Here is a 13,690-nt window from a genome sequence, read left to right as displayed (position 1 = left end):
TGAAACCACAGAATTTCATTTCATTTCTTTTTCATATTCTCGCGTTCTCCTGCAGAGACACCAGCAGCCAGACTGCAAATTCTCTCAACGTTTGCATGGAAGACGAGAAGAGCGGCGTTCTAACGTGCTCCTTGTGCACACGGTTCTGGTTACTCAATGTCGTGATGCTCGCGTTTGAGGGCCCTGTGAAACGAATAGCCTCGTTATTGCCGAGGCTTGGAAAAGGCGCGTCTGGTAGGCCTATGTAAAGCAGAAGTAGTCGCCCATAGGTAATTTACTGACATCAACACCCAAAGTGGTCATGGATCATACTACTATAAACTACTATATATAGTAGTACTATATATATATATATATATATATTACTATATATATATAGTACTTTACTATATATATATAGTAAAGTCAAAACAAAATACACTATACCGATGGGCGACTTCAATGCCAGGGTAGGCAAGAAGCAGGCTGGAGACAAGTCCGTAGGGGAATATGGCATAGGCTCTAGGAATAGCAGAGGAGAGTTATTAATAGAGTTTGCAGAACAGAATAATATGCGGATAATGAATACCTTTTTCCGCAAGTGGGTTAGTCGAAAGTGGATGTGGAGGAGCCCGAATGGTGAGACTAGAAATGAAATCGACATCGTACTCTGCACGAACCCTGGCATCATACAAGATGTAGACGTGCTCGGCAAGGTACGCTGCAGTGACCATAGGATGGTAAGAACTCGAATTAGGCTAGACTTGAGGAGGGAACGGAAGAAACTGATACACAATAAGCCAATCAATGAGTTAGCGGTAAGAGGGAAACTAGAGGAATTCCGGATCAAGCTACAGAACAGGTATTCGGCTTTAGCTCAGGAAGAGGACCTTAGTGTTGAAACAATGAACAGCCTCATGGGCATCATTAAGGAGTGCGCAATAGAAGTCGGTGGTAACGCCGTTAGACAGGAAACCAGTAAGCTATCGCAGGAGACGAAAGATCTGATCAAGAAACGACAATGTATGAAAGCCTCTAACCCTACAACTAGAATACAACTGGCAGAACTTTCTAAGTTAATCAACAAGCGTAAGACAGCGGACATCATGAACTATAATATGGATAGAATTGAACAGGCTCTCAGGAACGGAGGAAGCCAAAAAACAGTGAAGAAGAAACTAGGAATAGGCAAGAATCAGATGTGTGCGTTAAGAGACAAAGCCGGCAATATCGTTACTAATATGGATGAGATAGTTCAAGTGGCTGAGGAGTTCTATAGAGATTTATATAGTACCAGTGGCACCCACGACGATAGTAGGAGAGAGAATAGCCTGGAGGAATTCGAAATCCCACAGGTAACACCAGAAGTCAAGAAAGCCTTAGGAGCTATGCAAAGGGGGAAGGCAGCTGGGGAGGATCAGGTAACAGCAGATTTGTTGAAGGATGGTGGTCAGATTGTTCTACAGAAACTGGCCACCCAGTATACGCAATGCCTCATAACCTCGAGCGTACCGGAATCTTGGAAGAACGCTAACATAATCCTAATCCATAAGAAAGGGGACGCCAAAGACTTGAAAAATTATAGACCGATCAGCTGTCCGTTGCCTATAAAGTATTTACTGAGGTAATCGCAAATAGAATCAGGAAAACCTTAGACTTCTGTAAACCAAACGACCAGGCAGGATTCCGTAAAGGCTACTCAACAATAGACCATATTCACACTATCAATCAAGTGATAGAGAAATGTGCAGAATATAACCAACCCTTATATATAGCTTTCATTGACTACGAGAAAGCGTTTTATTCAGTCGAAACCTCAGCAGTCATGGAGGCATTGCGGAATCAGGGTGTAGATGAGCCATATGTAAATGACTTCAAGATATCTATAGCGGCTCCACAGCCACCGTAGTCCTCCACAAAGAAAGCAACAAAATACCGATAAAGAAAGGCGTCAGACAGGGAGATACGATCTCTCCAATGCTATTCACAGCATGTTTACAGGAGGTATTCAGAGACCTGCAGTGGGAAGAATTGGGGATAAAAGTTGATGGAGAATACCTTAGCAACTTGCGATTCGCTGATGTTATTGCCTTGCTTAGTAACTCAGGAGACCAATTGCAATGCATGCTCACTGACCTGGAGAGGCAAAGCAGAAGGGTGGGTCTAAAGATTATTCTGCAGGAAACTAAAATAATGTTTAACAGTCTTGGGAAGAGAACAGCAGCTTACGATAGGTAGCGAGGCACTGGAAGTGGTAAGAGAATACATATACTTAGGACAGGTAGTGACCGCGGATCCGGATCATGAGACTGAAATAATCAGAAGAATAAGAATGGGCTGGGGTGCGTTCGGCAGGCATTCTCAGATCATGAACAGCAGGGTGCCATTATCCCTCAAGAGAAAAGTGTATAACAGCTGTGTCTTACCAGTACTCACGTACGGGGCAGAAACCTGGAGGCTTACGAAAAGGGTTCTGTTGAAATTGAGGACGACGCAACGAGCTATGGAAAGAATGATGGGTGTAACGTTAAGGGATAAGAAAAGAGCAGATTGGGTGAGGCAACAAACGCGGGTAGATGACATCTTAGTTGAAATCAAGAAAAAGAAATAGGCATGGGCCGGACATGTAATGAGGAGGGAAGATAACCGATGGTCATTAAGGGTTACGGACTGGATTCCAAGGGAAGGGAAGTGTAGCAGGGGGCGGCAGAAAGTTAGGTGGGCGGATGACATTAAGACGTTTGCAGGGACAACATGGCCACAATTATTACATGACCGGGGTAGTTGGAGAAGTATGGGAGATGCCTTTGCCCTGCAGTGGGCGTAACTAGGCTGATGTTGATGATATATATATATATATATATATAAACTTTCCTTATTAACTATTCTTAGTCTCGAGTCGTCGCTGTCGGCATCTGCCTGAGTCCTCGGTCTTGGCTGTGAGTGGATCTGTTTGGATCTATTGATGCGTTTGATGTGGGGAATCAGCAGTGCCCATAGTGCAGGGAGCATATCTTGCGAGTCAGAGAAGCAGCGATTGAAATTATCGGTCAACATCTGGTGGCGCCCGACTTTCACTACTGTAACGCATTAACCTCGTGTTTTTCATAACATATATTGCGCGAATAAACACTACTACAAACAAAATACAATGGATTTCAGAATACTAACACCTAGTTGTCTGGATAAATGAGAGAAATTACTATTTGGAAAATCATAAAATGGCACTCAAACCTAGGAGAAAGAGAAATGCTGCCAAAAGGAAACGCAGGGGGCTGTAAGAGAACTACGCGATAGCACAAGGCATCTGCGCTGTTGCTCAGACTTGCCTGCGGTGTTGTGTCTTAAATCAGACGACTAATCTGGACTAGAGCTTAATGAAATGATTGCACGATATAGGCTGGCCAAAAATAATATACAACTGCAGCAGTACAGTGATCCACTGGCTCGGCGTCCTTCCGTGCTTTGCTTACAGCAACATATTCGCGAAAATACTTTTGAAATGCAGTATATATGGGTAGCCAGAAGGGGTATTTGGTACGTGTACAAAAACAAATGTTGAATCGCAGTTGAGAAAAATAAATGAGAAAGGAACCAGCAAGTATTACGCAAACGATAGAAAGCTCATTTCTCCTCTTCCACCTTTTTTGTTGTTATCTTCAAAAATTATGCCGAGCCAACGCCGTAAATAGCGGCTTGATTTGCAAAACAAAAGTAGCAATCAAACTCCGAGATAACATGATGAACAGTGTCAATCAGAAAATTGTAAAGTGACAAGAAAAACTCGCGATACAGCTTTCTGTGGCTCAATGCGATTGGCTCTCTCGCGCAGCTTGCGCAAAGGAACCAATCACGACTGAGAATTTCGATCCCGATCGGGCTTGATCACAATCAGAAATGCGCTGCGTGACCCCCGTATTAGATATACGAATCAAATATTTCGTCAGTGCAGTGACCTTCAAATTTTAATTGTTTAGTAATGTAATTAAACAATGAGTTTATTAGTACCAAAGTTGCTATAATCAGCTGTTGTAGCTGTCCGCAGGTCAATCTGGCAATAAATTATTCAGTTAGTACGAATGGATGCTACTCAACAGCAATTGTAGAGGTCAGCAAGAATAGAATAGTAGGAATAGATCCAACGATAGAAGGAATAGACCAAAAATACAAGGAATAAATCCAACGCACCTTCTCGTGATATGCAGGGTGTCCCAGCTAACTTTCGCCAGAGTTTGAAAACATTCGAATGTCACGTAGCTGGTCAGAACCAAGGTAACGTTATTTGCCGTCGCTTGCAGATACTGAAATTATTGTTTTCATTATGCCTATTTAGACAATTAGTACTAATTAATTAATGAAGTTATCGAATATTATAGTTAGATGAAAAATGTCCATGAGAACATTGTAGAGCGACATGAAAAACTACCGATACAGCTTTCTGTTGCTCAATACGGGCTGCATAAGAGTGTTTTTCCAAGCGTGAAAGAAGCCCGATAATACATGCAAAGTGGCTGGAGCGGCCCGTCGCGCGGAAATTTTGTGTGCATTTGCGGGCTTCTTGCACACTTGGAAAAACATTTTATGTAGCACGTATTGAGGAACAGAAAGCTGTATCGGGAGTTTTTCATGTCGCTCTACGATTTTCTCATCGACACTTTTCATCTAACTATAAGATTTCAGAAATTGATTAATTAATTAGTACTAATTACCTAACTAGGCGAAATGAAAAAAAATAATAATTTCAGTATCTCCAAGCGACGGCAAGCAACATTACCTTGGTTCTGTCCAGCTACGTGGTATTCGCACATTTTAAATCTCTGGCTAAAGTTAGCTGGGACACCCTCTATATACAGACTCCCAGCACTTCATTTCGGGATGAAAAAAAATAAAGCTAACGCTATTTCTTTCATCAGAGGACCACATTCACAAGTGCAATGTAAAAACCTGTAGTATACGCGAGCTTTACTCGCTTGCGATCAGGCTTGCGCATTCAAGGCAGTTTCTCGCTGTAGGAACGGAGCACAAATGTGCATCGCGTCACCAAATAAAATTGGATGATACGGACCGTAAACTCGACAAAATGCACACGACATAGAAAACGCACAAGAGTCGCAAGAAGCACGGAGACTGCAGCAAAACACGCATGCATACACACCGCCGAAACGCGCGAACAGCCGCGGACAGTACTTCGCCGCCCCATCCGCGCCGTGCTCACCGAGCAAAGTGCGACAGTAGCGCCACGAGATGCGAGGATCGGTGGTGGGTCCACGCAGTCACAGGCGTTTGAAAACTGAACCTAGTCTAGTAACGATGCGCCGCCTCGCAGCAAGGATTGCTTACCAGGCGTGCAATCAGCAGACATGCAGCTTCTCAAAACTGAGGTGAGAGCAGGCACTCTTTGTGCGCATGAAATATGTCTATTGTCGCACTAGTATAGTCAATCTGTGGAGCCCCTGATCCTATGAATGTGCGGGAGGTGAGCGCGAGAGCGACATAACACCAAACACAGAACGCAAGGTTCAGATGCGACGCTGCAGCAACTAGGAGCTTACATTTACTGTTTGTCCACATCTGATAGTTTCAATGGATGTTTTAACCAGAAATATGCTTCCTAAAAGCGAGATTTCCGTCCTCCTTCCCCTCACTTTGCGGGTGCTTTCCCCTGGCTGTCGCTGTCTTGCCGATTAGTCGGCAAATTGGGCCACTGGTTGTGCGCGCAATATACGTGCCAGTTATTGGCCAATCCCCTCGATAGGGTATATACGTGCCGCTGTGACACAACGGTTATCGAAGCCTTGAATATATTTAGACGCGTGTCGCACTGCTGCGTGCATACATCTCTCATCAACATTATTTCATCAACTAGCGTCATACATCGCCTCCGTCGTCGCCGCAGGGAGAGCTAAAAGCTACAGGTGATGGTGCCGTGCGCGTGTCAGTCATTACTGCTGCTAGCTCGCTAACTCACACAAGCTTCGCATCATTTAGGCGTCAATAAGGCGTTCTTTTTCTTTTTTTTTGTAATCTCTCTACCTCTTCCCTTTTCTCTATTTATGGGATCTGAGCACGCGAGCCTCGCAAGCCTTACCTCCCAGACGAGCGCCGGGTCTCTGCAGAGGGCTAGCGCCAGCTTTGGTGCGCCCGGGTACGGTCCCATCTGCGTGTCCTTCGGAATGTGGTCGGCGGCGAACACGCCCACTTGGCAGCCGGGTACCGAGGAGACGCCCAACCGAAGCTGCCTCGGCGTGCCTGCGACTACCCCTGCGCACACCAGTCCAAATGAGTGGCACGACACCGATGAACACTCGACACGACTGCCACCTTCTCACGTCATTAGCGAATAACAGCTCCGTCAACTATTCATGCAGCAACTGAGAACACATCATTAGAACAAAGACACTGCAGTCGACCGCATGCGCGGGTCCCCATACACGTCTGCATTATAGTGCTGATAACGCACTAAGGCAACTGTACCGATATTGTGGCACTCGCCCCGTCTCGACAAAGTCTAAGGAAATGAGCTTTGACTGATAATGACGCGTGCTAGTTCGAAAGTAGGCATGTACGTAAGCTAAACGTTGATGTGACTGCCGATGTTTGCATGCTTACGAGAGAGAGGAAGAGAAAAAAGAACATTTTAATTTAGCACCTATAGATGAGTTCTTCTACGGCCCCAGGATATGCGAAGCATTTGAGATACGTTTCCTGGTGATACCGATGTCTTTAGTCGCTCGTATCATTACCGACTGCTGACTGCTGCCAGTGTCAGTGACCATGACTGCTGCCAGTGTCCATTTGAATATTCCATTTTCGATATTAATTTTGTTTTCCGTTATTGGCCCGCCATGTAAAGGGAAACTGCACAAGTAGGCTGTACCATTCTTGGACACGACTTCTTAAACAGGCGTTATGTCAATAATCTCCGGACGATCTCTTTGTTTTCCTTCTTGGGGCACTAATATACTATAATGGGGCTTGATAACATTCTGGATCACTGTCGGAGTTTCGCTATTGTTTTACTGTTGCGTTTTTTCTTGCTCGAATTTACCGGAAATGTGAAGAAATTTATCGGTTTTCTAGACTAGTCAATGAGCGGTGCCTAATGTAACTCCAGCGTGAAATGAGCGAACAGGAAACTGACACAGAGACTCTTGCGCGACGCGCATGCTTCTGGTAAACTCTTTTGTGCATGGTCCTGTTCTTGCATCACTTACCGTGTTCAATGCTGGTTTTCAGCACTGTATCCGTTTATTAAACCTTATTTGTATAGCAACAAGGAAAAAAATTCACGCAGAAACTCCTCTGGGAGTTATCTAAAACGTATAACCATATCATACTGATGGCCTCTTTTCATCGTACGCTGCTTTGTTTGGTATAATGGCGAGAAACACCGTGAGAGTCGTGTTGGAGAAACGTGGTTGCAACGCCGTGATGTTAATTAAGCCAGCATATGACGACCGCGTCATGCTGCCTGTGGCGTCGCTGTCAGACGGGCGTGGGCGTCTTTCTTCTTCTGTTGTTGTTGTAGCTCTTGGTCGCCATCACCGTTCATTAAATCTTCCTGCTGCTGTTCTTCGCTTTAAACTGATTGTCGCTAATTTACGTGTACAGCCATCTGATATGTCTTTATGTTTTGTTGATTTATTCTTACTAATACAACATGTTCTTGATGCAGTGAAAGCGACACGCGTCAACGACGGTTTTCCTCACCGGGTCGAGAGAGAAAGGCTTACACATTTCAAAAATCGCGCAGAGAAAAAATTGAGTTCATGGTGACGCACCCCTTGTTTCAACAACGGGAGCTCTATTTTGATTTACGAACATGTGGCGTCGCTTCCTAGTTTTCTTCCTCAGTGTTTTTGTTACTGTGAAGGCCTTGCAACATTAAAAAATGGAATACAGTTACACAATTGTATTATTGAACAGCACATTTGGTGAGTTGTGTTAATAACAGCAAATTAGTCCTTATATTGATGTCAGAATATTTGCTAAGGTTATACAAAAATGTTAATTATGGATGATGGATGCGACCTGCAACGCTTGTACAAAAGCAGACCATATGGAATGTATAGACCCTTTTATCCATGCTGTCGACGCAGTGTGGTCATGACCCGAAAAATTTTCTGGTCGTGCATTTTTGACAGCCGCGTTTTCCAAGGAGAAAATAAGTATTTTGTCCCACAGTTCACTCTAAGTATGCATGTTCATTATGCTTAAAGATATAAGGAACGTGTCCAATGTGTACAGCGCATCTATGCGACTTTCTTGTTGTACTTAAGAATGCAATTTATTTGTAAAGCATTCTATCTATGCAGCGAAGCTCGTGCTAGTTGGCGAGTTCTATAACTTTTGTTGCTCTAGACGGCTTAATGTAATGCGTTTTCGGACATCAGTGGTGTAAACACAAAGAAATATTATATATATATATATATATATATATATATATATATATATATATATATATATATATATATATATATATAAAGAACTTGAGCGGTGCTACAAGGTAAACAGAACAAATATTTAATTTCAACAGGTTCGATCGGTGAACCGATTTTCATCAGGGTTTACAAAAAGATGGCAGTTCGGCCCTGGTAGTGCAGACACCAGACCGGGTGCCCGGTCGTTCTCAGATACATCAAACCGAGAGGGACAGTTGTGACAGTGATTGACTTTCGGTGCTTTGGCAGATTTACAGCTGCCTTTGGCAACTATGCAGGGCAAGAGGAAGGCAGAGTCCCATGTATGTAGAGCAAGGAGGTCAGTGAGAAAAAAAAAGAAAGAGAAGGAAAGAAAAAGAAAAAAAGCACACAGGAGGAGGGAGACATAAGTCGGAGAGTGAAGGGGGCGGGAAGTAGCGGCAGCTAGGTTCCCGTTGACACGAGGCAAGGAGGGAAAAAACGGTCGCTGAGCAGCACCAGCGCGTGTGCTGCCGTTGTAGCGGGAGAGAGGGAAAGTTGAATCGGGCGGCGGGGGGCACGATAGAGAATGGGCCCAGAAGGAAGACAGAAGAGCGGCAACTTGTGGAAAGAAACACAGTGGCATAGTACACATATACAAGGCACGGCCCGTTCCGGCAACTCTGCGGTCCAGCTACGGTGCGAAAAAAATGTATAGTTTCAAAAAGAATATATGCGTGGGATTCGCAAAACAAGTGCGCCCCTGGGCTTAGGTTTAGGAAGCCGAGTTAAAGAGCCTCCTTGTGGTCCAATTCTTTAGCGTTTAACCGACAACTGACATCAAGGCAGCTCGTGCGGATTCCAAGAAGGGGCAATAGGTCACTCAGAATGGCCACTTGAGTGGCAAGGTGCAGGAAACTGGACTTATTGGTCCTCCGCTCGCCCTCTTGAGGTGCATGCGGAGGGACGAGCAAGCAGTGGCCAGCGTGTCAATTTTAGAGTACAGAATATGTATTCGCGCTTCCCATGCCCTCTCACGGCATATCCCTGAGGCGCGTCAGCCGCCCAGGACTCTCATTAATTCATTTAGCGTACGTTCCAAATTTATGTTTGAAAAAAGATTCTCTCTGCTCGCGTGCACGGGTGTGTTGGAAACCAGACTGCAAGAGCACAACGCTCACGCGCTCAAAGGAGTGCTCTGGCAGTCGAACGTGCCTGGAGAAGGGTAAATTCGGAAGACTTTTCACATGCGCGCGGTGATTGTTGAGCCGCAGGCGGAAAGGGGTCTCTGTTTGTCCGATATATTCCTGATTACACATCTCGCATCGAATTTTGTACACGATGTTACTGGAATCACAGTCAAGATTTGCGTTAATTTTATATACGAAGGACGAGTTCGATGCCTCAGCCGTGTCTGTTGTTGTCATGTGACGGTGTACCTTATACAACGAGGTTTCCCACACGGCCGACAGCCCTCGGGCGTGTTTGACTTCTGTGTCCTTGCCCTGACTAACAAACCCCTTAAATTTTTGTTTCTTCTATACACAACCCGAGGCGGCCGCTTGAAGATAGTAGCGAGTCTGATGCTCTGTTTCATGATGTTGAAATGGCGGTTGAGAATGGCATTGACCCGCGGAGCACCGGTAGTCTATGTGAGGACCAAGTTCGAATCTGATTGTGTATTGGTATTGCTTTACCTTTCTCCCATTATATGGGCTCGATCTAAGCTGCGGGCGCGTTCAATGCATCGTCTACTATTTTTAGAGGACATTTTTGGAGTATGAGAGCAGATTTCAGTTCCTCCGCGTGTCGCTCGAATTGGGCAGATTTGGAATAGACTCTTCTGTATCTGTGGGTCTGGGAGTAGGGGATGCTTGTTTTGCAGTGATGGGGTGGCTACTATAGAAACGCAGATATTGCTGACGATCTGTCGGCTCTTTGTATAGGGACGTGGAAATGCGACTGCCACTCAGTGACAGAGTGACGTCGAGGAAGTGAATACTATCTTCGGAGAAGTTCTGCGTAAAGCAGATTGACGGGTGCAGAGAATTGAAATTGGAAATGAAGTCCAAGAGGCTTTGTTCATTGTCGGCCCACACAAAGAAAATGTCTTCCAGAAATCGCTTATAAAATATTGGTTTTATGGCCGAGTTTGCGAAGAAGGGTATTTCTAAAGATGCCATAAATATATTTCCATAATTTGGCGCCATCTTCGTTCCCATGACGGTTCCGCTGATTTGCAGATAATGCTTGTCCTCGAACTCAAAGTGATTATATTTCAGTACTAAATTTAGAAGAGTCTCAACTGTATCTTTCTCTAATTGCCTAGGTTGGCTTGAGCCAGCGTAAGCTGAAACTGCGGAAGCTATGCCCTCGGCGTGAGGTATGTTGGTGTGTGTGTGTGAAAACTTTTATTGTACTGAGGTCCGGAGGCTCGACTTCTCAAGCCAAGGCGGGCCGCTCCCACGTTGGCACTGTCAGGCCAAGCCTTTCAGCGACATCATGGGCCCTCTGGACTGCCCTTAGTTGGTCCTGAAACAATGGGCTTTGAATCCTTTTCTCCCACTGTGTCCATTCTTCAACGAGGTTGGGGAGAGTCGCGGGACACCCCGCCAGCATATGTCTGATTCCAATGATGCCATTACAATCATTGCATTCCATCTTAATCTCCCTCTCTGGATATATTTTATTAATGGTGTACGGTGTGGGATATGTACCCGTTTGCAATAAGCGCAGTGAGACTGCCTGAGCCCTGTTCAGTTTTGAATGTGGCAATGGGAATTGTCTGCGTCCTAAATAGTAATGTTTGGTAACATCATTGTATGTTAATAAATGATCTCTGGATTCCTTCGCTTGATGGTGAACGGCTCGGTTGTGACTGTCACGGTTAGCAAGTCCTCGTGCCAAGTCATGAGCAACCTCATTGAGGTTTACCCGAGTCTCGTCCACTTTCCCCATATGCGCAGGAAACCATCGGATTTCAGTTGTCATAATCACAATGTTTTCAAAAAGTTTAGCTGCAACTCCAGCTACGTAGCCTTTATCAAAACACTTTACAGCGGTTTTCGAATCACTGTAAATGAAGGCCCACTTATTACTCCTAATGGCTAGAGCAATTGCCGCTTGTTCCGCCACCGTGGGGTCCTTGGTAAAAATTGTGAGAGCGTCTTGCACCTTCCCTTGATAATTTGAGACAGTGCCTCTGAGGGGCCATCAAACGTTTGGAGGGAATGGCCGTATAGGCTTCTTTACCGTTCACCCAGGCGGCATCAACTATAGCTGCCAGTTGGTTCTGCTGCTCTATTTCCTTCAAGAGTGCTTTAGCTCTTGCCTTTCTCCTTTCGACATTATATTCTGGATGCATGTTTCTGGGGAGAGGGTTGGTTCTGATCTTGCTCCTAACTTCAGTAGGTATGTTGGTGTACAAAGATGCGATATCCATAGTGACCAAGTAACCCCCCGCCGGTACCGTCATGTTTGTACTCCCGAAGGAAGTGATTTGTGTCTTTGACGTACGAGGGGAATGAAGATGGGATGTCCTTAATGAGACTGTCAATAAAGCTGGATATTTTCTCAGTCACTGTTCCATTAGTGGAAACGATAGGCCGACCGGGATTGTTTATTTTGTGAATTCTGGGTAGTAGGTAGAAACGGCCGGGGCCAGAGTTTCTTGGTAATTGAATCAATCAATATAATTAACGTAGCTTCGTTAATTACGCATGCAACGTCTCAACTTATCCGTATCTATAGGTTACCTATACATGAACACTCGAATGAATAAATGATCTCACGAAGACTTACATTGGTTGGTATTTTTATTTGGTGCAGTAAAAAACAGCCGGCATATTGATAGTGCAGTAGCCTTTCTATAAAGTAAGTGTGAAAGCATGTTCACTAGGGTGGAGGATTAAAGTGCCATTGCAGAGCTTTGTCGCCCACATCATTTGAGGTTTCTTTAGACTTGCCTCTACCCTTTCACTTGAAATTTTATTAGGGCTAATTGCTTACTACATCGTTGTTGGCCCGGACGTCCACAGCTTTTAATTCGTACGTTCGCTTTATTTCTGCAAATTCTGACAACAGGACGATAAGCGCATTAGAAGCACCAGCGGCGGCTGCCTCATCCGTATTTTCTCACTTCAAAATTGTTTTAAATTTATGCTGTAAACACCATACACATACACAATATATTGAAAAACACACATGACAAAGTTTATTATATTTTTGAAAGAGAGAGGTAGCCAATTCAAAATTATTTCTAAAGGTATGGATAGCCTATGCCTAGAGAATGATGCTGTATGTTCACCTCGCTTTAAATTGCTTTCCGTGCTTTTTTGACCATGAAAAAAAAAAAAAAACTAGAGACTTCAGTGACCCCTTCGGCAGAGCCTTTTATCAACGGCATGTGAAATGCGCGTGAATGTTGTGTGTCTGAGTATTGCTTCTCTTCCCAGTGAGCAATGGTAACGACTCACGAGAAAAAAAACATTTCTAATAATTTACGCCATTTATTAGGGATGGATTCATGGCCACAAGCATACGAAGGCGTCCCAATTAACTATCATGCACCAAGATTTAAAGAAAAATGAACAATGCGTTAGTCGAAGGAAACCTAGTGCACATTGTTTCCAGTACAGTGGAATAGCTGCCAGTAATTATTTCGTTACTGATATTTAATTAAGTAATTGTAATGAATTATCTGACTCGAAACGTACTAACACAATTATGGGAGTGTGAGTGAGTTGTTTGTAGCCGCAGCCAATGGACATCTAACTGCAATATTTTCAGCGACCTACTAATTGCGTAAACATTTTTTTGCGACTGATAAATAGACCCCGCGAGATATAGAGAGTGCCACGTGACTGCGCTCCTACCCGGATCATAAAGCAGCGCCCTCGAACAAGCTCCCTGCGAGTTATCCAGAAAGAAATAAAGGAAATAAAGAAAAACATCGAGATCGATCTGCCACGCCAAGGCGGACATAACACGTCGCGTTGGTGTTTGTTGGAAAGAAACTGTAATAACTATTGTCTTAGCGTAGTTAAAGTGCACGGATGTATTTTTTTTTCCGCAATACATATCCCCACAAAAGCGAATCGACAACGTCAGTGCAAATGTTTAAATGTGCGTTTTGTTTCGTCCTAGTCGCCATGTCTTTCTCTAATGAGCAGAAGCTAAACATGATCCTTGCCTTGGGAGCTGCCAATGGCAACAACAGGAAGGTCGCAATTACATATAAGTCATGGAAGTGTGGCGGTAGACCAAACGCATCGACCATCATCAGAAATTATGAAAACCATGGACAAACCGGC

The 13,690-nt window shown here is 44.4% G+C and overlaps 1 protein-coding gene across 1 annotated transcript in view; it reads right to left on the bottom strand.

The window, feature by feature from the left end:
• LOC139054579 (PR domain zinc finger protein 12-like) overlaps nucleotides 1-13,690 on the bottom strand; it is a 118,209-nt gene that overhangs the window by 43,335 nt on the left and 61,184 nt on the right. Inside the window, exon 3 of the mRNA XM_070531767.1 lies at nucleotides 6,068-6,240. Coding sequence (XP_070387868.1) covers nucleotides 6,068-6,240 — 173 coding nt within the window. The remainder of the gene's footprint in view (nucleotides 1-6,067; nucleotides 6,241-13,690) is intronic.

This window comes from Dermacentor albipictus, chromosome 1 (genome assembly GCF_038994185.2).
Source record: "Dermacentor albipictus isolate Rhodes 1998 colony chromosome 1, USDA_Dalb.pri_finalv2, whole genome shotgun sequence".
NCBI lineage: Eukaryota > Metazoa > Arthropoda > Arachnida > Ixodida > Ixodidae > Dermacentor > Dermacentor albipictus.
The sequence above is the reverse complement of the archived record's forward strand: the minus strand, read 5'-3'. Positions and strand labels throughout refer to the sequence as shown.